This window comes from Leguminivora glycinivorella, chromosome 1, assembly GCF_023078275.1.
Source record: "Leguminivora glycinivorella isolate SPB_JAAS2020 chromosome 1, LegGlyc_1.1, whole genome shotgun sequence".
NCBI classification, from domain to species: domain Eukaryota; kingdom Metazoa; phylum Arthropoda; class Insecta; order Lepidoptera; family Tortricidae; genus Leguminivora; species Leguminivora glycinivorella.
Window position 1 is genome coordinate 8,284,603 of NC_062971.1, and position 27,281 is coordinate 8,311,883.

The following is a 27,281-nucleotide window of genomic DNA, read 5'->3' on the forward strand; positions in this document are numbered from 1 at the left end:
AAGATGATTTAACCAAGTACTCCTGTCCATGCATAAGTAATAGAAGATACAAGCACGATCTACACAAATCCATTGAACATACGTTTGTTATTTAATTAACACTTGGACAGACTGGTGCTCTGTCAGCATCTCTGCAGATCGCCGCAGAGATAGTTTTGCCTGGATCTAGAACATATGTCTTGTACTGAGTTTGGTCGTCTATATTATTTACTAGTCTCCACCAGAGAGAATATGCTGCGATACAGAATGTTCTTGACCAATTCTTGATGCAGTAAACCCCTAAACAATGTAAAAATTTTATTTATTGTTTCTCTTACTTTACTTTTTATTTTAATTATTATAAATACTATAAATAGTTAAAATGTGATATGAATTAGGACAGTCGGACTAAAATGTGTGAATTCTTGTGTTGTACAATTGTGCTTATGTTTCTGAACGTACCCGTAATAATTTTGACATTTGTCTATTCGTAACGTTTCATTCTACGTTATTTATTTTGCCAATGTGCATAAGAAATTAGTTATTTAAGCTTTGTTTTATTTATTTTAAATTAATATAAAGAAAACATTTTTTTATATTTTTTAACTTTAATGGTAATGATCCCATAGTTCTAATTAATAAATCCAAATAATTGGCTTTTGGTTATACCATTTTCAAGACGAACACATAGCGTAGAACGGAATTCATCTTTCTTTCGCGACTTGGACGAATTGCTTATTGAATTTTTAGATATATTATAATTAAATGCTACATTTTAATCAAATAAGTCGTATTAAACACTGTAGTCATTAGAAAATGCACAAATTATTCTATTAGTTTCCAAAATTTTGATATTGTTCTTTTAGTTTTTGTATTAAATAAAACAATATAAACATTGTATCTCATCGATGGACTTTAGAATCGATAACCCAATTTCGCCGTAGTTTTTATTAAAAGTGGCTTTAGTAGAAGCATATAGATGTTGGTAAACTTGTGTTGATAGTGTTAAGGTGTCGTGCAGGTGGTGATCATGTTGTTCACACCCATTTATATAGCAATGACCTTTATAAAAACTTGGCGCATCAGATCGTTCAGAGCGCGGCTCCTGGAGTTCCTGAGCGGGAATACAAGTGTTGCGTTTTGCAAAGTGCCTGAGAATGCTGCAGGTGAATATGTTTTACATATTTGACTTACGAAATTTTACAATTAATGCATCTTTTTACAGTTGTAATTTCATATATCAGTTGGAGGTTTTCAAACTTCATTCAAAACCATTTTGTAAAACAGATAATTACTATAGTACTAGTACATTTTCTAGATTTAAAAAAAATCTGATAACGAAGCATGACTCTGTATGTACAATAACTCAATAGAACAACCACTTTAAGTATGTATTCACCCAGAACAGCACAGTCATGGTATAGGATCAGTATAACCTCTGATAAAAAAATGTAATTTAAGTAATATTTTTATTGCAGAAACACCTACCTTAAGTTCCAAACTATGCACAAATCCAAAGAATGCATACCTATGTGACTTACTAGATTACACAAATGCAACCAGGATATGCAGTATGAAGCCGGCTCAGTGTATTGAGATCAGTGACTGGGTGACATGCGCGGGAGGCCTGCCACTGGGATCTGATGAGCAGTCTCCGCTTACGGAGTTTGATGTTGAAGTGCTATTGGAGTGTGAAATGGAGCCCCATGACTTGAGTGCAAACCATTTGATTACGGTACCTAAAATATAAGTATTATAATGTCTTACTACTTATTTACTCCAAAGCAAATATCAATTTTGATTAATCGGAGAACCTTACAGTAGTCTTATAATGTCAATAAACATGATTTGCTGCATTTTTAAATTCAAGATAGTAGCAGTTTACAAATGTTTATTTTCATAACAATAATTATAATGAACATAAGCGGACCCTCCGATCCAGGGCGTCCAGCTCAGTCTGGGTCCACCTTAGTATGCCAAAGGAGTATGTGAGTAGAGGCATTACCCAGGCGTTAAAGGCGCGCACTTTGTTGCCTCCTGACAAAAGACTGTTAAGGACTTTTGTGAGCCGACTGAAAAAGCGCTCCTTCACCGACTGTCTAATGCCAACATCCTCAATACCCAACGACTGTGACATACCAAGGTACTTATAGGTTTCTGATTCAGAGATAGATCTGAACGACATTGTCTCAGAAAGTTGTAAATTATAATGATATAATGTGAATTTATTGTAATAAAATAAGTAAGTACCTCTGATTTTCTGTGCAGCAGTTAATCTCAATTGAAATTGACTACATTTCTTTATATAAATGAAAATGCATTACACTGACATAGTCCAGCCCCTATTCAATTTATAATCTGATTATAAATACAACAATCCAATTAAGGTTATCTTAAAGAGAAAACATGTTTACTGCATGCAACCTTGAAAACTGATAAACAATGTGTGAAAGGTGACACTTTTGAAATATAGGCCACTGGGTGACTTTGCTAGTGTCATACACAGTACACACTACCTAAGTGTGAACTTAAGGAATATGAATCTAATACTTACTATATATTATATACTTATTTAAGTTGATATTTATTAAACTTTCTTTTAAAGTTGATATTTATTAAACTGCTCATTATCCATTTAAAAATTCACCTGCATATAGCACGCAAAATATTCAATGTACTTATTTGTAAAATGAGGCACATATCATGCTCTTCATCTTTTTCAATAAACTTGTAAATTTTAAAGATAAAGAGAACCATATTTTTTATAAACAGAAAATCATAGAGGAAAATGTAAACAACTTGATTCACAGCATGTTTTTCTTGTAGCTGGACTCTATGGGATTACCAGTAGCATGGAAAGCCAGCTCTCATTTAGCCATAGTACTCAAAACAAACATTGAGAACCTCAGTGCAGCAGGATTCCACTTTGTCGGCAGCGATGAGTTTCTGATAGATCACAAGCTGCCAGTAGTAAGGATACAGAGTAAGTATCCATACTAATATTATAAATGGGAAAGTGTGTGTCTGTTTGTTTGTCCGTCTTTCACGGCAAAACGTGCCAAAACAGAGCTACGAATGACGTGATTTTTTAACTAGAGAGAGTTGTAGGGATGGAGAGTGACGTAGGCTATTTTTTGTCGCTTTCTAACCCCCCCACTTCCATAAAATGAGAGGTCGATATTTGTATGGAGCGTTCCGCAATTTTTCGAATTAAACACGAGCGAAGCCACGGGCAAAAGCTAGTAATCTTATATATTAAATAACTGATTGCTCTTATGATCAACTACAGTACACTACAATGCAAAGCCAAACCAATACAGAATTTCTATGCCATTATAATTATTCAACACAATTTTTATCACATTTTTTAAAATGAGTCTTAAATATTTTTCAGCTGTTAAGCTTACAGGGGAACCAAATAAAGCTACTGATGCCTCAATGAGAAGTCTCAGAAGCGACATTCAACATGGTTTAAAGAACCCTCCTGGGGAATTCCACTGGCCAGTCCATGCAGCCCTGCTCCGAAAACTGTCCAAAGTAGTTGATGTAAAGTCTGAATGCAATAGTGCCATAGTAGAAATGAATGGTGGCAGCAGTAACATGGTTGATACCACAACAATTAGTAAAAGGACTGTGTCTCTAGCAGATGTAAGTGTCAACACCACAAAGTCCCTCACAGAAGAGGACGAAAAGGACACTTTAGCGGCGGAACCAATTAAGACTCCTAATAAATCTCCAGAACGTAAAGCAAAGCCGCAAGAAGAGATTGTTGTTGAAAATGTAACAGTAGAAATTCAACACAATATAACACCTAAGAAATCTAGTCTCAAGTTAGATCTCAAGAAAGGGACAAGTTGCCTTTCAGCTTCATTACTGAACATATCGAGTCAAATAAAATCTGTGACCACACATAAGAGAATAGTGAGCTCATCTGGGCCAAAGAAGTCGCAGCCTCAAATAGAAAGCTGTCCAGCAAAAGAGGATTCAAAGGGCTCTCCGTCTCACGGCACACTAAAGTCTGCCAAAACTTCCCGTCCATTAGTCAATACTAAGTCACCAAACATATTGATATATTCAGATAGTATAGCAGCTAGAGATAATTTAGAAGCTTCTCTTAGAAAAGTCTTGGATGCAGATAGGTGAGTAACACTGATATGAACATTGTTAAGAATTCACGTATAGATCCCAACGTTCTAACTAAAGACGAAAACGAGTGTGTGAGACCGCTTTCTCGTCTATTTCTTACTTCTCTCGCCATTTTGATGATTGGGTAGGATCTGTGCCGAGACTCAGCGAGAGCCTCACGACAAATGTATACAGCCGCCATCATAGATCTGTCGCCAATGCACAATGCTCGACTGCCTGAAAGACTTTTTCTTTCGTATGACATGAATTTATTTTTGACATTGTACAATAATGTTCCTATGAAGACCTTGAGCTGTCTTCTAAATGTTCCTTGTTGGAGCAGGTACACGATATACTCAGTGACGCGAGACGCGCTGGAGACTGGCGCGTGGCGCGGGCGCTGCGCGCTGGTGGCGGTGGCGGGCTGCGTGGGGCGTGCGGCGCCGCTGCTGCTGGCGCACCTGCTGGACGGCGGCCGCCTGCTGGCGCTGTGCTCCGACCTGCTGCACGCCGTGCTGCCCTACTACAAGACTGCCGAGGTGAGCCGGGACCGTGAGCCGCTAACGCTGGTGGCGGTGGCGGGCTGCGTGGGGCGCGCGGCGCCGCTGCTGCTGGCGCACCTGCTGGACGGCGGCCGCCTGCTGGCGCTGTGCTCCGACCTGCTGCACGCCGTGCTGCCCTACTACAAGACTGCCGAGGTGAGCCGGGACCGTGAGCCGCTAACGCTGGAGGCGGTGGCGGGCTGCGGGGGCGCGCGGCGCCGCTGCTGCTGGCGCACCTGCTGGACGGCGGCCGCCTGCTGGCGCTGTGCTCCGACCTGCTGCACGCCGTGCTGCCCTACTACAAGACTGCCGAGGTGAGCCGGGACCGTGAGCCGCTAACGCTGGAGGCGGTGGCGGGCTGCGTGGGGCGCGCGGCGCCGCTGCTGCTGGCGCACCTGCTGGACGGCGGCCGCCTGCTGGCGCTGTGCTCCGACCTGCTGCACGCCGTGCTGCCCTACTACAAGACTGCCGAGGTGAGCTAGCTGGGACTAGTGGATCTGTTGCTTTTGGCGCTGTGGTCTAATCTGCTAAGCACAGGTACAAAACATAGAAAGACAAACAATACAAAAAACGATCTCTTCCAGAGAACCTTCATTTATTTTCGTTCTAAAGAAACTGGCTTGGCTTTTACATAATGCAGCTAGACGTAATATGAAGCCGTACGTAGGTACTCGTATTAACAGCTTTGATTTGCGTCACACCTCAGTCGATGTTAAGTATAATTATAGAATATACCGACGAAGAAAACAATTTGGATAAAAGATCTGCATTTCTTGGGTTGGAGTTGGAATCACGGTAAGGATATTTATTTGTGTATTATATTATCTAAGTATATAATATTTACATATAAATATTAAATATATATGCCAATATATGTATTTCTTTCTATTTATTTTATCTCTTTTTATCTAATTTATTTATTATTCCTGCTTATTTTATTTATTTATTAGCCTCCGGCCTCTCTGGACAAAGGTCTCTCTCGCTTATGGAAAAAATTGACTCGCCCTTTCAAAAGTCGCCCAACTCCGAGTATTATGACCGTAAGTTTCCAAAATAATGCCTAGTTAGTAGTAGTGTGTGTATACCCGACCCGGCCTCATCTAGCTGTAAAAAATGTATATTTAAAAAACATTGTATATTGTTTAAGGTCCGAGAGAATGAAGTAGTACAGTTCACATTTGACAAGTGGAAGTCGGTTAAGATGAAGCACCACATATTCTGCTACCAGGCATCGCCAGCTAAGAAACAGTTCTCCACAGAAAGCGATAGACAGTAAGTTACGTTTATCCTCTCCTCTCCTTCTTTCCTTTTTGCCTACTTACGCATCAAATTTCTGTCTTATCACGCAACGTCTACATTGATATTGATTATCCATTTCATCGGTGGCAATTGCCGAAATTAACTATCTAAAACGAAACGTGACTCTTGAAACCTGTAATGTAATGAAGTACCTATAAGAAAAAGTACAACTGTAGATATATGTATAATAAAACTAGCACGGTTAATTTGTACTCAGGTGTCCTTTATTGTCCTATTGCATCAACTTTACCGGTGGTTCATTTTCATTCGTAATACATATCATGTATTAGATGTCAAAGATTAACATGTAGACATGACATTACTCTTTGATCCCCTAGTTAGACTTTGGATTGTTTAGTGTTTACGGAGTCACGTTTGTTTATTTATATTTTATTGAATACCTAGCTTTCCAGAGTGATAATGCCTTACTTTTAAAGCACTCTAACGTCTCGATACGGCTTTCATGAATACTAGGGTATAATATAAACAAATAATCTTATGCCCATATTATATTTAATACATTTACTTTATGTATGGGTAACACTTTATTATGCGTTTTGCAGAGCAAGTCAGGAAGCTAATATGTATCGGTACGCAAATTGTAGATATCAGCATCTTATACATATACATAAAATATATATTATTTGCTTGTAGTGTTTGGAAGCTTACTTTAAAGCTATGTTGCAAATTTAAGGGTCTCCCCACAACGATCGACACGAAACCGAAACCAACGACGTGAAGATTACTTATTCAGTATAAAAAAGCTTGTATTTATATTATCGTACGTCAATATCGCGTTCATAAATGTGTGGAGATCCTCAAAATGTTTATTTAATTATTTTGTATTACACTAAAATATAACAACGGTTGTAAGCGAAGCATCATTGACACGCCGTATTTTAACGTTCATTTTACTTGTCATCGAAAATTAAACGCTATGATACTTACAATACGATGTAATTGAACTCTAATAATATTCTCGTGTGTACACAATACACAACAGTATTCTAATTGGTGCTAAACAGATTATCGCTTGCACCGTTTAAATGTCATGCCTGCCAATTTACAACCACATAATACTCAGCTGTATATAAGCTTCCAAGGTCTATGACCCCGTTACTTAAGGCCTTTTGATTTGGGAATGTCGTGATCGTGACTATGTTGCATGTTTTAATGAAATTAAAACAAATCACGCTAATATTTATTATTAGGTATCCTCGAAAGACCCTCAGCACGATCAATCCACTACATTATTATTTACCCATTGTCTTCCATATAATTGATATAATTATATTATATCCTTTCTCCACGGAAATAAAAATCATTGATGCACATTTAGTCATGGCTGCTTGAATTTCGATGTCTTGGCTTTTCAAAAATGAGGTTTTAGGGTTTTATAGTTACAATTATTTTTGTGATTTCATTAACGCTACGAGCATGACACATAACAGTAAAATAAAAAAAGAAATGTATTTCGATTCATATTTCCATTTAAGTAGAAGAAAAGTAATGTTGCTAGAAAAATCACATTTTATAATGCAGATATAGAAATGCTTATAAAATGTTGTAGACCGTCCAAGTACACGGGTCACCCGGGCCACGAGCTGGACATCCAGGTGCTGGCCTCCGAGGAGACGTGGCGCACGCCGTCGCTGCTGCAGGCCACCGACCTCACCAACAGCGGTGTGGCGATATTCTCGCAGGTACTGCCTGTGCTGGTACACCGTTTTTAACTATTTACTAATGATGAATTAATTGAATTATGCACTTACAGCTTAGGGTAAAGACTCTAATACCAAGGACGATATATACCGCGACTGACAAATCCCATACAAAAAAAGTTTACCCCTGAAATTTATGGGCCTTTTAGAGATAAAACTAGATGGCGCTGTTTCGCAGCTTGGAAGTGGCAAAAATCATATTTTCCCCAAATATTTTTGCAAGTTTTATTTTTTATAAGAAAAAAATACATACTTATTTCTTTATTTTAATATCACGATATCACTTCAATACACATTTTGAAACTTGTAGGCATCATCAGTGTAGTTATAATAGGTGGCACTAAAAAATTGAGGTACGATTCTTAGTATGAACTATGAAGATTGTCATATAAATCATCGTTGCTAATAGCATAATTCGTTCCCACTCCAGATCCACCTGGAAGCCGACCCGAGCGACTACCTGGCGGAGGAAGGCGTGAAGAGCAACGAGGCGCGCCTGGAGATCATCCACAAGATCCTCGGCGACATCCTCGACCTGCACGTGCGCGACCCGCGCGACATCACGCAGCCGGAGTACACCAGGGGCTTCTTCCTGGGGAACCATGTGGTAAGGCAACTCTAGACGTACATGTTATCATGTTATGTTTATTGCATCGCCATTATAGTAGTTATTGCTGAACGAAGATGGTTGTATTTAAAGCAAAATGTTAACTTCAGTTTGACAATACAAATTTATTCGGACCAGAGTCTGAAGAAAATCTGAAGATATATTTACTTTTTAATATAGACTGTCAAGCAAATCTTGTCACTAAAACTTCCGTAGGACTGCGACCGGAAACCGTCGCCCCGAAATAGCCTAGTTTCCTACGATTTGCTAGTATGGAATTACTTTGAAATACTGAGGAGTGACGTCGCGGACATTTCATTTACTTTATATCTTTCTCTTTGACTTATTAAATAGAAACTATGTTTAAACATAACTACTGTCCATATTTTTATTCTTATTATGTGGTGCTTTATTTCGTGCACTGCATAAAATATTTTATTTTAAGTATTGGAAACTAGCCTATTTTTCAAAATTCCCGCCATTTTTTGTGACAAAATTTGTTTAACTGTCTATTTGCATTGAATTGATTATTATTTATTAGCGTAAAATATAACCATCTTTGTATTTAAGTACATACAGAATGAGTAGGTAACGTTATACTTGCATTATGATTTAGATTGACTCTTGGATTGAGATAAAATGCAATACTATTACAATATAAGTATATGTATTATGTATATGTTTATAATGCTTCATAGATACACCGTCATTTATTTATCTTCACGATCATTTGAAACAAAATGAAGGTTGTGTCAAGATTAGAATGTAATTGGTGACTATTAATAATACTTTTGCTTAATGTTTTGTCTGTCAGGATGTTACACAATAATGCCGCCTGTAGTAAGATCAAGTAATTATTTAAGTTACACACCTAACACTATCTACAAGCTTTGTCTGCAACCGAACCAACCCAATAACTTGAATTAGTAAACTACTTGTTCAAAGACAAATATTCCTGGAATCCAGTTTTAAGAAAATACGAAATTTTTAAGCTAAATGACTTTAAACGACAATATCCTAATTTTCTAAAGTAGGATTTAATCGACGAGGATTCAAAAATTATCTGTTCATGGCAGCAAAACTAATCATTCACACAAACTGTAGGAGAGCTGGAAGTGCTCGGCGTGTATTCAATAAAACCCTCGACTCTTCCAGAACTTCGACGAAAGACATCGTCATTCAAAATTGTTATTTTTGATAATAGCGTTTAAGTGTGATGGGTTGTCCGTTAGGGGTCGTGGCCTGCGTCGACCAGCGCGGGCCCCGGCCACGTGACGGTGTGATGGCCGGTGAGACGCGTACACGTTTGCTCATTGGTTGCTATGTCGCTGGGATTTTGACACCTGATTTATTATAATGTTAATAAATAATATAAAAGAAAATTATTAAATTACCTGTTTTAAATTCAAGTTACATAAAACTAAACTAATTATTTTATTTTTTTTCCCCTCACTAGCTCGGAAACACGTGTTTTGTACTTTAATACCAGCGGGTAAAAACGCATTTTATCCACTAGTGGGTAAAGTAATTTGACCTTGAATAAAGTCAAATTAACTGCTTTAAAATTGATAAAAGTAAGTGAATCTAATAATAAAGATGATTTACCACCTGTGGAACTACTGGAAGCAGTGATAAGCGCATTTTTTGCATTGTAGTTTCGTCGCTGTAGTGAGGGGAAAAGTTTTGTGTTACACTCGGGTGCAAATGTATTTTACATCTCGTGTGTTAAAAAACTCGCAAGTTCAGGATTCTATTCTCGAACCACTCGCTTCGCTCGTGGTTCAACTATAGAATCCTTTCACTTGCTCGTTTTTCAATTCCACACTCGGCGTTAAAATACAACTTTGCCCCCTTGTATAACAAATAACTATTAAATTAGCCTGCAGCTTTATAACACCTTTTATAATAGCACAATATCCACTCTATTTTCAGTTCGGATCTAACGAATTTACTTACGATTCAAAATTTAAATTATAATCCAGTGATTAATAGGTACTAATAGTGCTCAAAATCCCAGGTGATTGTATTATTATGCTTCATATCGCTTAGATTACACGTAGATTAACAGTTGTTTGTTTTTACGATTGGGAATTAACTTTCATATTTATTAAAAGTGCTTTGCACGACTCTTTTCGCTTTCCGCTTATAAAAGGTAAGAGCCAATATTTTCGCTAAGCACGTACGATTGTTATAAGTCAACTAATTTATTAATATTTATCTTAAAATTTTGCACCATTTGTCTAAACTCATATTTTATCTTGGCTGTAGGCTTTTCACTTACGTAGGTATTTTTTTTACAAGTCTAAATTATTAACATCGGTATCTTTTATTATTGATTACTCTTGAGTAAAAAAGCTAAAATTAATTCTTATTAATTCGCATGGATGTGAATGAGTTTTTATGATCGCAAGAATAGAAAGCTATCACAATATTGAGGCACAAAAGCGTCGAATGTTTACAGACTGTCACAGTAGACTGAATGTCTTGTTCCAAGATCTGCAATGCCGGTGTGAATGTATTCTGTAGTCTAAAAATACTCGTATTCGAAAGGGCTATCTTCCCCATATTATGTAGGTACGTAATATAAGTTAAAATGAGGCATAATTATATCTTACACTTTGTGACGTGGGCATCCACGGCGCAACGTTATAATAGTTTTTTCTTCAAATTCTAAAGTAACTTCTTTAAACTCACTACTCAACTTTGTTCCATCACGGAACAAAGTTGGTTTATTTTACATTGCGTAATCCTTGTCAGTTTCATTTTACCTTATATTCAAATGCGCCCCAAGGTTGTGCCAACGAATACGTCTTCGGTGACAAAGTATCTACATATAAAAAAGTGCAGTCTCCAAGAACGATCATTTATTGCGCAGTCGGTGCCGGTGCAAAGGCGCTAAACAAGGGGTGACCCTGCCGAATGAAACGAAGCTTTTTGAATGTAAAGAAACTAAATACTTGCTCGGTGACCACACTATTTGTCTATTGACAAATAGTGTGGTCACCGAGCAAGTAAACAGATAGGTTGACCGCTAGCGCTACGCTACGTCTACAGCGACAAAGATCTCAATGAACCTGCAACGCTCGGCTAATACATTCGCGTGTGGTGTAGCAAAAGCTGGCGCTGGTGGAACGCTGGTGGTCGGGCGCGCAGCGGCTGCAGGCGCTGCCGGGGCTGACGCTGCAGTGGTGCCTGCGCGGCGACGCGGAGGCGCGCGCGCCCGCCGCCGACTTCCTGCCCGTGCACGTCTACGAGTGCCCCGACCACTTCTCCACTGTTGAATACTTCGATGTGAGTACCGCAGTTATCGCAACGATAAGGGTTCGCACACCGCTGAAGTGTGTAACACGAGATATACACGTAGATAGCGTTCAAAGGCCTCTCCGCCTCCAATGTGAAGATCTAAAACCGCCTCTTTACATCGCTACATTCTGCTCTTGCTCCTTGTAATTCAAGTATATAGGTCTTCAGTGAAGACCATAGAAGAGAGAGAGAGAGAGAGAGAGAGAGAGAGAGAGAGGCGGTTTTAGACCAAAAGTTTATCTTATACAATTCCAAAATTACCTACTATACCAACAACGCTATTTTTTTGTTGACGTAATGGTAATTCACACGAAAGTGTAATCAATGATTTTATCGACGACCAGAGTCACATTTTGCACATTTTATCAAAATCCTGTAAAATTGCAAATTAAAGAAGTTTTTAATTTTCCAGAACCTATCGTCAAAAGAGTTGGGGCGACTAGTGATCTACGCGGACATGCTAACCTCCACGAACGCAGTGACGAACGGGCCTCCCCTGGCGCACGGCGTGGCGGCCGTGGCGCGCCGGCAGTCCACCGGCCAGGGCCGCGGCTCCAACGCCTGGATCTCTGTGCCCGGACAGGCTTCCATGTCGCTACAGGTTGGACGGCATTACTAGTGATCTACGCAGACATGCTGACTTCCACGAACGGGCCTCCCCTGGCGCACGGCGCGGCAAGGCGTGGTGAAAAAAAAAATAAGTTGATATTACAAGCGGAAGGCCTTTTTCAACTTGCCTTTTTAGAAGGCGATTTGTAATTTCGTTAATCACTGGTCTCCCAATGACATCACACGGTGGAAACATTGGCATACGTAAACTAAAGACGTATCCATCTAGTTGTATTATATATTTACAGGTGTGGTGTAAGGTGTCTCCCACACTGCCACTAGTGCAGCACGCGGCGGCGTTGGCTGCTGTGCGCGCCATTCGCGCGCTGCCCGCGTACGAGCATCTCGATATAAGGTATGAACACTCTTTTACCGTTCAAACTTATCTAATTCATTCAAAGTCTATTATGACTACTGTTTAATTAAATTTCAGTGTCCCAGTATAGTGTCACTGTTTACTATTTTTTGTATTCATCTTTTGCCATTTACCAGAATAAAATGGCCGAATGACATCTACTACGGGCGCGAGGTGAAGATCGGCGGCACCGCCACCACGGCCAACGTCACCGGCGAGAACGTTGTCTGTAACATTGGTGTGTCAATCTATTGATTTTATATTTAGAAAATATCGTCTCCGAGTATGTAGATGAGTATAACCACCGCGTTTGTCTGGAAAAACGTTCACATGTATTTATGTTTCCCTCAGGCACCGGCGTAAACATATCTAACATTGTCCCAACGACGTGCGTGAACCAAATAATCGAGCAGCACAACAAACAGCACGGCACAACCCTCGCTCCGATGACGATAGAAAAGTTCCTAGCGCGGTACTGCTCGCAGTTAGAAAGAATACTGGAGTACATCGACTCGGACGGCGGCGTGGACGCGTTCCGAGAGCAGTACTATCAATACTGGCTGCACGAGTAAGTATACAGTCATAATTGAGCAATACAACAAGTAGTCCGGCACAACCCTGGCTCCAATGACGATAGAGAAGTTCCTAGCGCGGTACTGCTCGATACTTGAAAGGATAGTGAAATATATCGACTCAAACGGTTGTGTAAATGCTTTCCGAGAACAGTACTTCAAGTACTAGCTGCACGTACGTTTTCAGTATAGGTACAGTAATTTACTAGCTTCACAGGTACATACTAAGTAACAAGTCTCACTACTCATTGCAACTCAAAATCACGTCAGAACGAACCTTAATAGTGACATTAGGAACTTAGCGCAACCCTAACTACGTTATCTGGATGGAATATTGTACCATGCACGCCTTGTTCCAGCAACGAGAAGATCCAAGTCCGTCGCTCAGGCGAGTCGTCCCCGATCCCCGGCACGGTGGTGGGCGTGGACGAGGCGGGCTGGCTGCGCGTGCTCACGGCCGCCGGCGACGTCACCGTGGCGCCCGACGGCAACACCTTCGACCTCATGACCGGTCTAGTGGCGCCCAGGCTGTGAGCTATTCATACTTTTATATTAGAAGGACGATAAAATATACAGTATGTCATAGAGAGTTCACGTCCAGTTCGGATTGTGGTCTGGGAAGATAGCGGATTTCATATGCCTCCTGGTGGTTTGAAGAATTTTAGGGTTGTAGTGCTCTTTCGCTCCTCATAATTAACAAATATAGAAGAGGAAGCTAATTACATTTAACACCTGAAAATACTATTTATGATAAGTACCTTCTAAAACTACTTGCCACTGGGTGTATGAATTTGTGATAGCTATTTGCATAGATAGTTGTTACCTGCCGCTTAGATCAGCATATTGAAAGAAATGAAAATGTCGGTGTTGGTAGTAAAGAATTAAGAGGGAACAAATTCTAATTATGCTCTCTTTTGAAAGAATGAGGAGTGAAAACTACGCGGTGAATGGGAAACGGTGATAAACTAGGAATTGTTTATAAGGATCTAAACTAAATAGACGCCAGAGTGTAGTGGGAATGAATAAACGCTAGCGCACAGCGTGACTGTTCCATTGGTTGTGGTTGGTGGTAGAATCGTAAATCTTATGTCGTAAGCTATATATATTATTAGGGTTTTTATTTAATAATAAAATACTCGAATATAATTAAACCATCATAATCGTGTAAATATACGCGTTATATCTAGATAGAACAGCCGTAACACTGCCAGTTCTACTATAACTAGTATCTTGTAGGTAAATCAAATATTGAAATCCTGTTGTATTTTAGAATTTCGACTTGTTCTTGTATAATATCGTCGTTGCAACTTGCAATAATACTTATTTATAAATATAAAAAAAATTATGGGAATATAAATAATATTAATGACGGTCAATTAGTATAAGTTTGATGGAGGCGGAATCTCATTGCAATAGAATGTATATATTGATATAAATATATAATTTAGACAATCCAGTGTTCAAAAAACAATATATGTATGTATGATATGTTATTGAAGAGTGTGGCGTTCATGAGTAAAACTGTTTACTTGAAATAAATGCCAGTATTAAATAATAAGTGTTTACGTTTTTAATAAATGGATACTTGCCTTTTTAAAGTAAGAAGACGAAACCAGTGTAAGTGATCGGCGATTAGTTGCTTTACTGCATATAGAAAATCGTATTTTGTAAAGTCACACTCTACTAGTCAACTCTTTAAGCTTAGAGATAGAAAGAGCTATTTTACTAGAAAGAGGCAATATTCAAAGTTGTGATAAATTAAACTTGAACACCAGGATACAGATGCATAGGCGCCTTAGGTAGATAGTTCAAAAATAGACACTATTAGTAACTATACAAGCTAGCCAGTATCGCAGTCCTATACATTGCCTAAATGTAGGTACTGCAGTGGTAGTCGCGTAACATAGAGTAGAGAACTAGTTATATACATTCGAGGTAAATTAATTTATTTTTCTTTTACCCACTAATTTTGGTCGTTGTTTTAATATTTAGTATTCGTAGTGAAGCCATAGTTTTATTTTATCTAATTCTATCTTAGGCGACTTCACTTACACCTAGTAATGCCACTATTAACTCACTCAATGAAGCCTACCTCAACGGAAAAAACTAGTGTATAAGCGAATTTTGGCATAGTTGTAGGGAATGGTGTTCTAATCCACATACTCGAAGTACTGAGGGGTGGGGGTGGAGCTAACGGGTGGAGGGGGATGCAAAGGTACCTTTTTTTGTTTTTCGCGAATAGCTCTTAAACTGTGGCACATAGCAAAAAATGGTCTGAGATACAAGCAATCTTCATAAAATTCTCTACAAAAAAGGTATTCACACTTATTATGTGGGATCAATAGTTCATGAAATATGGAGGGGACAAAATGGAAAATAAAAAAATAAACACACTTATTTATAATATATTTATTTATTCTAATTATTTTCTATCTCTAAAATACTCTCATCATCATCATCCCCCTCCACCCGGTATCTCCTCCCCCCCCCCCCCAGTACTTTGAGTATGTGGATTAAGATTTAAGACACCATTCCCTACAACTATGCCAAAATTCGCTTATACACGAGTTATTTCCCCTGATAGGCAGTTAAAAGTGTCGTTGGGCGTGCTATATCCAGGAATTGGATTATCCTACCGAAGAGAATGGATATCGAGGATTGTGGTCAAAGTAAAATTTTTAGTCATAGTTCATTTACTACCCTCTCAACACAGGATTAAAACTTATATTTATAACCTACGTTTTGAGATTTTGACTCATGTCCTAAAAAGTGTCAACATCTAACCAACTATCGACCAAAGGTGTGACGTCATTCACGTCACGTCATCTAAATGGTTTCTGAGGTACAGATTTCTATTAGAATTTATTTATCTTATACTTAAACAAAGGATACTATAGACTAGACAGCCAAATAATAATACCACTACCGAACGAGATGGTCACATACAAATTATAATAAGAGTGACAGAGAGCAAAATGTTATTTTTTGTCTTTGTCATAGTTTCACTTTTCCGCCGTTGCCACAAACGAGTTTGTGGCAAACAATAAGGACGTGACTTGTCAAGCTTATTATCCGCCCAAATTACGTAGGTTGTTTATGGTAAACTGTCAGCCATTTTTAAAGTGATTCTTAAATTCGCTCCATTATTCTATATCTGTCCCTTACGGGTGTACGCTTGCGTCGAGTCTATAGTATCCTTCGCCTGAGTCTTATACCTATTACGACAACGCACTTTAATATCTTGTCCATTGTATGTGTTAGTTACTAAATGTAACACCAAATATATTGTGATTTATTTATTGAGTAGCAAATAAGTAGCTTAGGGATAGCGATAGATACTCGACTACGTACCTACATAATCTCTACTCTTACATCATTTCGATTGTTGTTGACGTTGTTCTCCAGTAAATCTAAGTACGAGTAATATGCAATATAGAGTTAGGCGAGGTGTAATATAAGTTATAGAAGAATGTCGCTTTTTTAATTTTTTCATTCACCAAATGGAGAAATGTGCCTAAACTGTTAATTAAATACTTTGCATACCTGATTTTTATCGTTATATATTTGAATATAATATGGAAACTTTAAAATATTATTTGGAAGTGTTTTGCTGTTTAAGTATAAATAGTGTATAGACCAAATTAAATACATTTTTTGCGAAGGTGTACCAGTTTATATGTATATGCTTTATAGCCAGTAAGTCAGGACGATGGTCCAGTGTCACTTTTCAAGCTAATTTAAAGCAAAATTTTAATGTCTCAAAGAAAATGTCTATGTCAAGTTGTTAAATCACAATGTGTCACGCATTAGTCATCTCACTGTCGTAATGTGACGTTTATTTATTTATGTGTTATTTATAAACGGGAGTTAAAATGTTACTAAATTTAAATCTTGTTATTATCTTGTTGTATGCATGTCATGTAATAAATTATTTCAGATTAAAACATTTACTTCTTATTTAAATATTCAATGCATGGTATATTTTTAAGTAGCATTTTAATTTTTTTTAGATAACTAAAACCAAGACAGGTACTAGATTGCATGACTCATGTTCATGTCTCAAAGATAAAGAAGTTAAATAATAATTTAGCTGCTTGCTTAAATAGATTTTATTTAAATGTATATACATTTCAGAACTAATACGTGGTTTCCCCACGAAACTAAACAATTGTTAGCTATCACTATCACCTAACACGATTGTATTGTACTCCCTTTGCACCTAAATCATTACTTAATCTGAAGTTGTTAGTTTCACTATCTCCGTCTGTCTTTCTGTCGTTTGTGAGAAATCGCTGTACGTAAAATTATCAAAATCGTTTAGGGAACAGTACTTTAAACAATCAACAATCTAATCATCCAATTAATATATAGGTTAAATATCAGTATCTATCCGCGCCGTCGAAGCGGAACTTGTTAGGCGGGAGGCCTCTGCGCTGCGTGCCTCGGATGGTGAACACAGCCCCGCCAAGCGGGGGCTCGCGCGACGTGGTCACGAACAGCTCGTCCAGCCGCGGCCCGCCCCAGCACAGTGACGTCACGCGCGCCGCTGGCAGCGTGTAGGCCGCTAGTAGCTCGCCGCAGTCTGGGTTTATGTGGAGCACCTGGAGGTTACAGATGTCTTGTGATGATCATCATCGTGCATTATTGCTTAGTAATAAAATATAAAGGGATGATACAGACGTACTGCGACCCAACTGCAAGCACTTTGCGTGCAGTTCCCATACAAGTATCAGTTAGTCGTATCGGCCGTAACTAGTATAAGAGAAATTCTAGGGCGCGTAAAGTAATGCAAAATATTACAACATTGTACAGTCAACCAATTGGAACCCTAGGCCACTGTAGAACTATGTCACAGTGACGTTATAAATCAGATTGTAAGAAATCTCTGACTGCTTGTCATTTTGACATGGTTGTAGAGTGGCCTAGGGTTCCAATTGGTTGACTGTACAGTCGAACTAAATTATGCTGTAGAACTTCAGTGTTACAATATAGATCGACATCGACAATCTAGAATCTAGATTGTCAATCGCCAACACTGCAATTTATAAGGGGCTTTAAATCGTCGGATGGCAACCAAAACTCACTAAGTACTACCTCAAATTAATATCGATAGTTAACCATAATATTTGCAGCACACACAGAGAACCTCCTATAGAGTGCCAGTATGGCTAATTTTGTTCCCGGTACAAATCGCCAAAACTTGAAGCGCGAGGCTCGGGCGGGGTGATATGTTAGCGCGCTGCGATTGGTCGTTTCAAGGACGGTGGGCGGGAGCACTGTTGCATAAGGATGGGACATGCTTGTTACCGTAATTTATGTTGACCGGTTTTGGTTGAATTATTTTACCAGAAATTATTGTTAGTTATTATTAATAACAATGCATACTATAAAAAGGTACATACATTTTACTTGGTATTTCATATGAAATCTTTTAAAGATAAAAGTAATGAGAGCTTTAATACTGAAATCAGACATCATGTTCGTAACATCCTTTTTTACGCACTAGTATCGTAATGTACTATTAAATCCACTAGTATATATACAGACACCCTGTTTTTATTTAATTCTGCTTACTTTAAGGGAAGGTTCTTTAGATCAAATACAATTACTTTCTCTAAGAATGATGTGATAAGAATGATCCTAAAAAGCCAACATAACATTTATCGATTCTCGTACTGCCTTGGAGTTCATCATCGGGCCCACCAGTGGACTCGCATGGGCGTCACTGAGTCAAAAAACCTGCATTTAAAAACACTGTCCATGTTTTGATGATTGTTTCCAGGGCTCGGATACCGGTAAAATTTTCAAACCGTTATCATGTACTTACGGCAAAACTAATTTCGTTAGTTAAAATTTCGTTTCCGCTCGAAAAACCGCTATTTTTAAACCGGTTTTAGGGGAACGCTTTCATAAAGGTATCGTCCGATTAACCGGTTTAGAACAAAATAAACCGGTTTATTCCACAGCATGATAGGTAATTACTGTTCAAACCAAACAAAAAAGTCGCTGTGTGAACGTAAGTATTTACGCGGTGCCGGTGCGTCTCGCCGCTCGTCGAATAAACCGGTTTATTTCGGTTAATATAAAGTTCTCATAACGTTCGCCTTCTTTAGAAAGATCGGAGTAAAATCGAAATAAACCGTTTTTAACCGGTTCCAAGTCTTGATTGTTTCAGCTTTAGCAAAACTATTACCTACTTACGAAATAAACTATAATAAAAACTAAGAATTAAACTACTTGTTTACCTACTAACCAACCAACCATAAGCTTCAAACCAACTACCTAAATAAAAAAAACTACATATTCTACAAATTACTACTTACTACTTAGTACGTACTGACTACTCTAACAAACATCGGAAAATATTATATTGGTAGAAATTATTATTTTCATCTCTACTTATTGCGTAAACAAATCCGGTAAAACGTTGTTAAAACAAAACACGAGGTCACGGTAATAAACAAAATCAACATTGTCACATCACTACGATACACGTGCTTCGTAAGAAAGGAATAGCACATTGCATTTTTAATTTGATGAAAAGGGACAGAGTATGACTGTCGCGTCAACTACTTCTAGTGGCCAGTGTAAGTTGACCTATGCTGGCTCGGAATAAATTATAAATATGACTTACCTGTGAAATGTAATTCCGTCTGTTTTTAAATTTGACTTTCTTGTGGTTTTTCCACACCATTTCACACTACAGGTGGACATTTTTAAGCATCAAATGCCCTTTTTCAATTTTTTTTTTGCGAAAAACACGCGCTCTTTGCGGATCTGCTACTTGGTCGCAACTGAACGGGCACGGCGAGCGCCCGCGCTTATATCAGTGCAAATACTAGGAAGGCTGGCAACCGCGAGTCGTCTTATAATTCATGTCTATAGGGGTTGGTCTGTGGCAGCACACGCAGCACAACAAGGTTGATTTATTTTAATTGATGAATTTTGGTTGGGTTGGACCTTGTAGTGCTGGTGGTTTACTTAATGAGTTTTGGTTGTCACCCGACGATATATGGTTGCCATAGGTTTACATACATATATAGTATATAATATTGGTACTCACCGTCCCACCGAACATGAGCGCCACCCAAAGATGACCCTCAGTGTCTATGGTCATGCCGTCTGGAATCGCATCGGTATATCCGTGCGCCGTGATGTCAAGAATGGTTCTTCGGTTACCTGTTCAATAAAATCATAATATTAGTTCTCATTTCTAAGGCAACATTTTGTAGAGCAAAAGCCAAATTTAACTCTTTCGATTCGAAAGGGGGTTATTCTGAGCTGCTCTCTACAGTTAACGCTTCATATAGGTGCATGTCTCCACTACTTGAGCAAGTAATACATTTGATAATGAATATAGATTCACGACGATTTTGAGCGCCTAAGTGGTACTGCTGGAAATGATGATTAGGTACATGAGGATTTACTGTGGTACTGACCTACGTCTCCAGTGAGCAAGTCATAGTCGAAAGCCTCTATCTTCTGAGTGGGCGAGTCCACATAGTACATGACGGTGTTGTTGGGCGACCAGGTGATCCCGTTGGAGATGCTGACAGGCCGCAGCAGCGCGCGCGGGCTCCGCAGCGTGTACTGATCGATGCTGTACAGAGTAGCCTTGTCCGTTACCACGTCGTCCCCGGTTTGAGGGCCTTTTGTACCTGGGAGATTTAACATCCCTAGAACATTCTATGTACCTATAATAGGTATGCATATAATAGCTAAGTAGTAAGTAGGTATGTAATGTATATAATCGTCTAGTTCCCATAGTACAAGCTATACTAAGTTTGAAACTGGGTCAGTCTGTAGTGTGAAAGATGTCTTTCAATATTCATTTGTTATTAATGTTACAGCGACATAATTAATAATTAAGTGTCAAGCTGTAGACTATCAGTATTTTGTGAACCTATAATTATGAATAATTGTTTAATGTTTCTTAAAACAAAGAGACATAATAATATATTCGCATCATACCTAATACTTACATACGGTAAAATTATGTTATGGGGCATGACACACATCATGTCTCAATACAATAACATTATTACATTTAAATTGATTAACTGCAGGTAATATACTATTGAATGTCTCCTTTGACAAACATATAGTACAATTAAATTAATCTTCTACTTTTAAACGAGCAATTCTTGTATATTTATTTATTTATTTATTTATTTATTTATATATACCGACGATCTCGGAAACCGCTCTAACGATTTCGCTGAAATTTGTTATGTGGGGGTTTTCGGGGGTGAAAAATCGATCTAGCGTAGCCTTAGATCGGAAAACGCAAATTTTCGAGTTTTCATGAGTTTTTCTTTCGCGTTAGTAAACGTAAAATATGGTCGTTAATTTCGCCGCGCGCGCATCGATTCCGCTTAGCTCAGTCGTACGAGGTCGGTCTAATGTACGCAGATAGATCGTAGGTGTCAGGGTTTCGAATCCCGGCCAGAAATGAAGTTTTTGTTTTTTGTCTTTTTTTTTTGTTTTTGTATTTATAAGAGTTTTTTTTTATCTAAAGACGTGATATATTAAAATAGAACCGAGCGAAGCTCGGTCGCCCAGATATTGAACATATTTAAACAGGAATATTACTCACTGGTTGGTTTGTGACAATTCCAACAATAACATGACGTTTATTTGATAGCAGCATAGCCCGCTCGCTATATATGATATAATACATATGTTCGAATAAGTACATTAACTTACGCCTGTATTCCCATACGGGGTAGGCAGAGCACATTAACCTGTTCAAGTTTCAGTGCCACTCTTGACAATTAACGGGTTGAAAGAAATCGAAATGCAGTCTGACAATTTCGTTCCACCAATATCCCAATATGAAATCGAAAGCCACTTACCCGCCACGAACCGTCCCTCGGCGTCGGGTTTGCCCTCGTTGATGACGTTGTCGGGAAAGCCGTCGTCCATCGTGGCCAGCAGACGCAACGCGGCGTCGCCCTCCGTCGCCCAGTCCAGCAGGTACAAGCCTGCTCGCACCGCCACCAGCAGCCGACTGCTGCCCTCCACCAGTGATATCACGTTCACCTGCCCGTAACCTGCCGAGGTAGTGACAAGTATGTTAGTTTAGTTGGACAAGTGTATTATATCAGTAAATGGAAAAAGAAAAGTAGTTAGGCATTTCTTGCGAATAAGAAATCTGATGTACGCGGAGGCAAATTACGTGTATAGATATTTTTAGAGCCTCCTCCACTCCCAATATATCCAACGATGGTGGCATGTAAACATAGCACTTGCCGTGTTGCATGGATGAACGCATAAATTCGTTATCTTGAGGAAGTAACTTTTTGTTTGGCTGCGGAATCGTATTGTTGTTGCAGATTCATCTTCGTTTATTTGTACCTAATATCGTGTCGTTTCCATGCATCGATCGTATCCACAGCAAGCAATTAACACGCCCATTTGACGACCGGTCTGGCTCAGTCGGTAGTGACCCTGCCTGCTGCGCCGCGGTCCTGGGTTCGAATCCCGGTAAGGGCAATTATTTGTGTGATGAGCACAGATATTTGTTCCTGAGTCATGGATGTTTTCTATGTATATAATATGTATTTATCTATTTACATACATACATACAATCACGCCTGTATCCCATAAAGGGGTAGGCAGAGCACATGAAACTACTAAAGCTTCAGGGCCACTCTTGGCAAATAATTTATCTATTTAAGTATGTATATCGTCGCTTAGCACCCATAGTACAAGCTATGCTTAATTTGGGGCTAAGTAGATCTCTGTAAGGTGTCCCCCAATATTTATATTTATATTATAATAATTAAATGAAAGAAAAAACAATGTTGACAATACAATAATATTGTGTAAATAGATATATAAGACAATATATACATAGCTGGGCACCGTTAATCCAATAGTTAACTTCGATAATCGTTAATCCGTTACTAAAAAAGTTAACTTCGTTAATCGTTAAAGTGATACATTTCGACAAATTTAACGTAAGTTAAAGTTAATCGATAATCCGTTAACACGCAAAAAAAAGAATTTTACTGTAGGTATTCACTAGAATCATGGTCACTTCCTGTGCCGTTGTGGTTGCCAACGCTACCATCATCACACATACACCGATCTAGAGAGAATTCTTGGCTGCATGTGGAAGGCTGAGACCAGGCCCCGTAGCCGAATGGCATTTCTCCGACGCCAAACGAAAGCGATACGCCGCTGGCTCTGTCGCGCCAATACGCAAGCGCGAGAGATACGCTGCGTGAGCGATTGTGCCATTCGGCTAGAGCTACTGCCGAGATCTGCAAGATCAACAGCAGGCGGAAGCACGATGCTGGTGTTATCGGGGAGGTAGAGGCTCGGGATGTGAATGTGGTCGTAATCGTAAATTGGGCTCTAATTTGCTGTTCTGACACTAGTACAGTACGCCATGGCGAAACCTAGGATTCGCCAAATCAACGTTGATGAAAGCGAAGCGACGTGAACAATACCTACTTCTTTAATATTTCGGGCTTCTGGCTATCGGAATTTGTAAAACCTAGGATTTACCGGCACACGGCACGCTAAGTAGATGCATTTGCTTGATCTGTCGAAGTAGATGCAGTTGCCACAGACTAGCCAATGGCAAAGACGTGGTCTACAATGGAGTGAGCTCGCCCAGACGATGCCTGTTCATTCTTGATTTGAAGGGTGCTGGGTTATATAGCCGCCGGCAAGGAATTCCACTCCTTGGCAGTGTGCATAAGAAAAGAAGAAGCAAAGCGCTTCGTGCAAATTCGCGGAATATCTACCAAGTAGATAAGGATGGAAACCGGCCGTGCGTCTAAGTGCGTTTTCACATTATCCGATCCGATATCGGATGTCGGAAAAATTTCCATAGAAAAAATCCAAGATGGCGCCTGTAATGTATGGGATATCGGTCCGACATCCGATATCGGATCGGACAATGTGAAAACGCACTAAGAGTCTGATGGTAAAATGGGGACGCGACGATGGAATAAGCTCCTGTAGCTCTTATCTCTAATCTACAATAGGTATGTATGAAACTTGTAAATGTATGAATAAGAATGACTTGCCTATATGTTTAGTAAATATCTGGCCGGTCCCGTAGTGGAGGCGGTGCAGGTTTTGCTCGAGCACGTCCACGAAGTACAGGCTCTGCGTGTCGACGTCCCACACGGGGCTCTCGCCGTGCGTGAACAGCGCGGGGCTTCCCGCGTGCTCCTCCGACGCCACCTGATAACCCGTTCATAATCGACACAGGTTTTAATGTACATGGTATGTACTAGCTCAAGAGCAAGGAGCCGCCAGACCTTCCTTATTTTCACAAGGATAAAACTTTGGAATATTATAGAGTTCGTATCTAAGTTTAATGTCTGCTAGTTTGGCCATTTATTTTGCTGTTTTTTTTAAACACTAACTTACCTTAAATTCTTAAGGCTGATTTTTATTATAAGTATGAGTTAGAAGAGACTGCAAGGAATGAACAATCATCATTTCAAGACGATTTCCGCCGGCCGTAACTTTTACCAGACGCTTGAAAGTCTCTCCAACTTACCCTAATTTCTGAAGTTACGGCCGGCGGAAATGGTTGGCAAATGATATTTCCTCCGAGCTAACAGTGCTTTCTAACACATAAAAATCAGCCTTGACAATTGAAAGAAAGTTAATGTTTAAAAAAAACCTTATACTTAGCAAAAAAATCAGGCCGAACTAGCATGCAGACATTAAACGTCGATACGAACTATAATTATTATGAAAATGAGGAAGGTCTGGCGGCTCTGGGCTCTTACACATACATAGATTTGGCTCTTTGAAGTCTCGACATGACAAGAAAAATATGTATTTCCGAAGATAGTCGAATGGATTTAGGTACTTACTCGAGTTTGAAGTCGAGATACTCAATCCCACAATGCTTTATGATTTTATGGACAATCTAATTAAAAATTCTTTTCCCCTCACTAGCTCGGAAACACGTGTTTTGTCCTTTAATACCAGCGGGTAAAAACGCATTTTATCCACTAGTGGGTAAAGTAATTTGACCTTGAATAAAGTCAGATTAACTACTTTAAAATTGATAAAAGCAGGTGAATCTAATAATAAAGATGATTTACCACCTGTGGAACTACTGGAAGCAGTGATAAACGCATTTTTTGCGTTGTAGTTTCCTCGCTACAGTGAGGGGAAAAATTTTGTGTTACACTCGGGTGCAAATGTATTTTACTTCTCGTGTGTTAAAAAACTCGCAAGTTCAGGATTCTATTCTCGAACCACTCGCTTCGCTCGTGGTTCAACTATAGAATCCTTTCACTTCCTCGTTTTTCAATTCCACACTCGACGTTAAAATACAACTTTGCCCCCTTGTATAACAAATAACTAATAAGCGTTCACTGCATGTCGATATAATTATTGATTGAATATTAGTATGTAGGTTATTGGTAAACTATACTATGCTAGATCTTCAAAATTCGCGTCGCGGGGCGATCAACCTTTATTTACCTATAGAAGAAAGCGACACAAAGCGATACGGAACGACCTAGCTGTGCCTTTAAATAGTGAACCTATTTTAGCAAATGAAGTATCAACCATTCATGTATCACCTGGATAATGTTTGCTTTTAAACAATGTCTAAAAAAAGATGAGGATCAGATCAAATATGCATTCGATACCATGTATTTCATTAAAAAAAACCAATACTACATTCCTTTTTTGTGCTCCATCATAAAAGCAGCGAAAATGCCCTAATTAACACTGTGGATAAATTCAAATTAACTGTTATAGATATCGACATAGGTGATAGCCGTTATGCTTACCATTGATACCTTATAGTCCGGTTCTTCTTGACGTTTCCCATTGCTTTTGGCGAGCATAGGTTTATACCCGGATATACTTTCACAAATACTAATCAACAAAAATAATATTGCACCAAGCATCATGGTTCTTAAGTTGTGTAATGATAATCAAATAAAATAAAATATTAAACAGTCCATCGCTTACTCAGTGATAAATGGTACTGGTCGCATTTTTGTAAAACTGAACACGCGTTATCGGAATGAATTTGTTTTTGTTTTTTTGGTCTAAAGGCAAGTGCTCCGTTCTATAAACACAAGTGGTCAGCGACGGACGTTATATAGGTAGAGTGGTATCAATCGTCTAATACGTTGTGGTCCGATAACATCCGTCCGCCGGCGCGAATATACTGCTTATTCGCTTATATGCCTCAAAGCTTTGTATTGTACCGGCAATTAGTCTAAGATTTATCCGCAGGTTTATCCCCAGCGAGAGTGCGGCGTAGGTGTAGCTCAGACATTAATCAATATAGTATCTCATGCGTACGTTTAGAGCCAGCAGGAACGTTATTTAAGAGGTTAGAGACAAAAATAATGACAGTTACTGTCGTCGAAGTATGTTCACGACACAACTGCTTCTGAATATTGAACCGGATCTCCATAACAGTAAGATTCATTATTTTTCATCACAATGGTGCACTCGCCATTATTGGGCTTCGCCTCCTACTAAGTCTCTATTCTACTGAGCTAGGTCCACAGTACAGGTATCGCTAATCGTATCGAAGTGTACAATCGGTAACACAATTTTATGGACTGCTAATTTTACTAATTATTGCTTATACTAATTAGCGTACACACTAAATGAAACGATACATATTTGACATTTTTTTATTTTATTCCATAACTTATGTTACGAATTATATCTTAAAATAATAACTTACAATATTTTACTGATTTAGTTATCTCGAGTCATACTATCTCACACATCATCCACGCATCGCCAATTAATTACATTGAACTGAACTAAAACTAGTATTCAGTTCACATTAATAATTACCAGATTATTTACTGTGACATCTACCGTACATTGATTAATATTTACCTATTAGAGTACAAATGAAATGCAGTATTATATTTCTTATTTTACCAAAATGATGAATACAAGGTACATTGCCTTCCGAATGCCACAGACATAGCACTTGTATATTACTTGGAAAAAGTATATCATATACTTATGAGTATAAAAATACGATATTGAGCACGATTGCGTTCCGTAGCGTTAAACTAATAACCGACTATTAGATTTTGGCATTAGGAAAGGAAACATAAAATATGTTTCTTAAGATGTCGAAATAATTTACTAGATTTTTAACTTGAGATTACACAATGCTCTATGATTTCATGGACAGTCAAA

The 27,281-nt window shown here is 38.8% G+C and overlaps 2 protein-coding genes across 3 annotated transcripts; one reads left to right on the forward strand and one right to left on the reverse strand.

Moving 5' to 3' along the window:
• Positions 1 to 443: 443 nt before the first annotated feature.
• LOC125228010 (biotin--protein ligase) lies at positions 444 to 16,093 on the forward strand. 2 transcript variants are annotated; one of them, XM_048132453.1, is made up of 15 exons: positions 748 to 766; positions 846 to 1,145; positions 1,458 to 1,714; positions 2,806 to 2,962; positions 3,374 to 4,118; positions 4,448 to 4,643; positions 5,794 to 5,918; positions 7,516 to 7,648; positions 8,097 to 8,273; positions 11,385 to 11,564; positions 11,989 to 12,177; positions 12,434 to 12,540; positions 12,678 to 12,778; positions 12,892 to 13,108; positions 13,472 to 16,093. In XM_048132453.1, exons 2-15 carry the CDS (start codon positions 1,010 to 1,012, stop codon positions 13,644 to 13,646), a joined length of 2,895 nt encoding a protein of 964 aa, XP_047988410.1. In that variant the 5' UTR covers positions 748 to 766; positions 846 to 1,009; the 3' UTR covers positions 13,647 to 16,093. The 2 variants fall into 2 exon arrangements, with proteins under 2 accessions (XP_047988406.1, XP_047988410.1); XM_048132449.1 differs by having other exon boundaries at positions 444 to 1,145.
• Positions 16,094 to 16,186: 93 nt separating this feature from the next.
• LOC125227170 (regucalcin-like) lies at positions 16,187 to 26,222 on the reverse strand. The gene is made up of 6 exons (XM_048131400.1): positions 25,892 to 26,222; positions 24,155 to 24,314; positions 21,968 to 22,165; positions 20,552 to 20,770; positions 20,176 to 20,291; positions 16,187 to 17,713 (listed from the first exon to the last, which is right to left on the reverse strand). The coding sequence occupies exons 1-6, from the start codon at positions 26,012 to 26,014 to the stop codon at positions 17,492 to 17,494; spliced, it is 1,038 nt and encodes a 345-aa protein (XP_047987357.1). The 5' UTR covers positions 26,015 to 26,222; the 3' UTR covers positions 16,187 to 17,491.
• Between the last annotated feature and the right edge of the window lie 1,059 nt (positions 26,223 to 27,281).

Bases quoted from the DNA above. Each gene is read 5' to 3' on its own strand.
- LOC125228010 (XM_048132449.1), top strand. From the start codon at position 1,010: ATGTTGTTCACACCCATTTATATAGCAATGACCTTTATAAAAACTTGG. The intron at 11,565-11,988 runs GTGAGTACCGCA...TTAATTTTCCAG, and splicing joins CCACTGTTGAATACTTCGAT to AACCTATCGTCAAAAGAGTT. The intron at 12,178-12,433 runs GTTGGACGGCAT...ATATATTTACAG, and splicing joins AGGCTTCCATGTCGCTACAG to GTGTGGTGTAAGGTGTCTCC.
- LOC125227170 (XM_048131400.1), bottom strand. From the start codon at position 26,014: ATGATGCTTGGTGCAATATTATTTTTGTTGATTAGTATTTGTGAAAGT. The intron at 24,315-25,891 runs GTAAGCATAACG...ACGGGTTATCAG, and splicing joins CGGACTATAAGGTATCAATG to GTGGCGTCGGAGGAGCACGC. The intron at 20,771-21,967 runs GTAAGTGGCTTT...TAAATCTCCCAG, and splicing joins CGAGGGACGGTTCGTGGCGG to GTACAAAAGGCCCTCAAACC.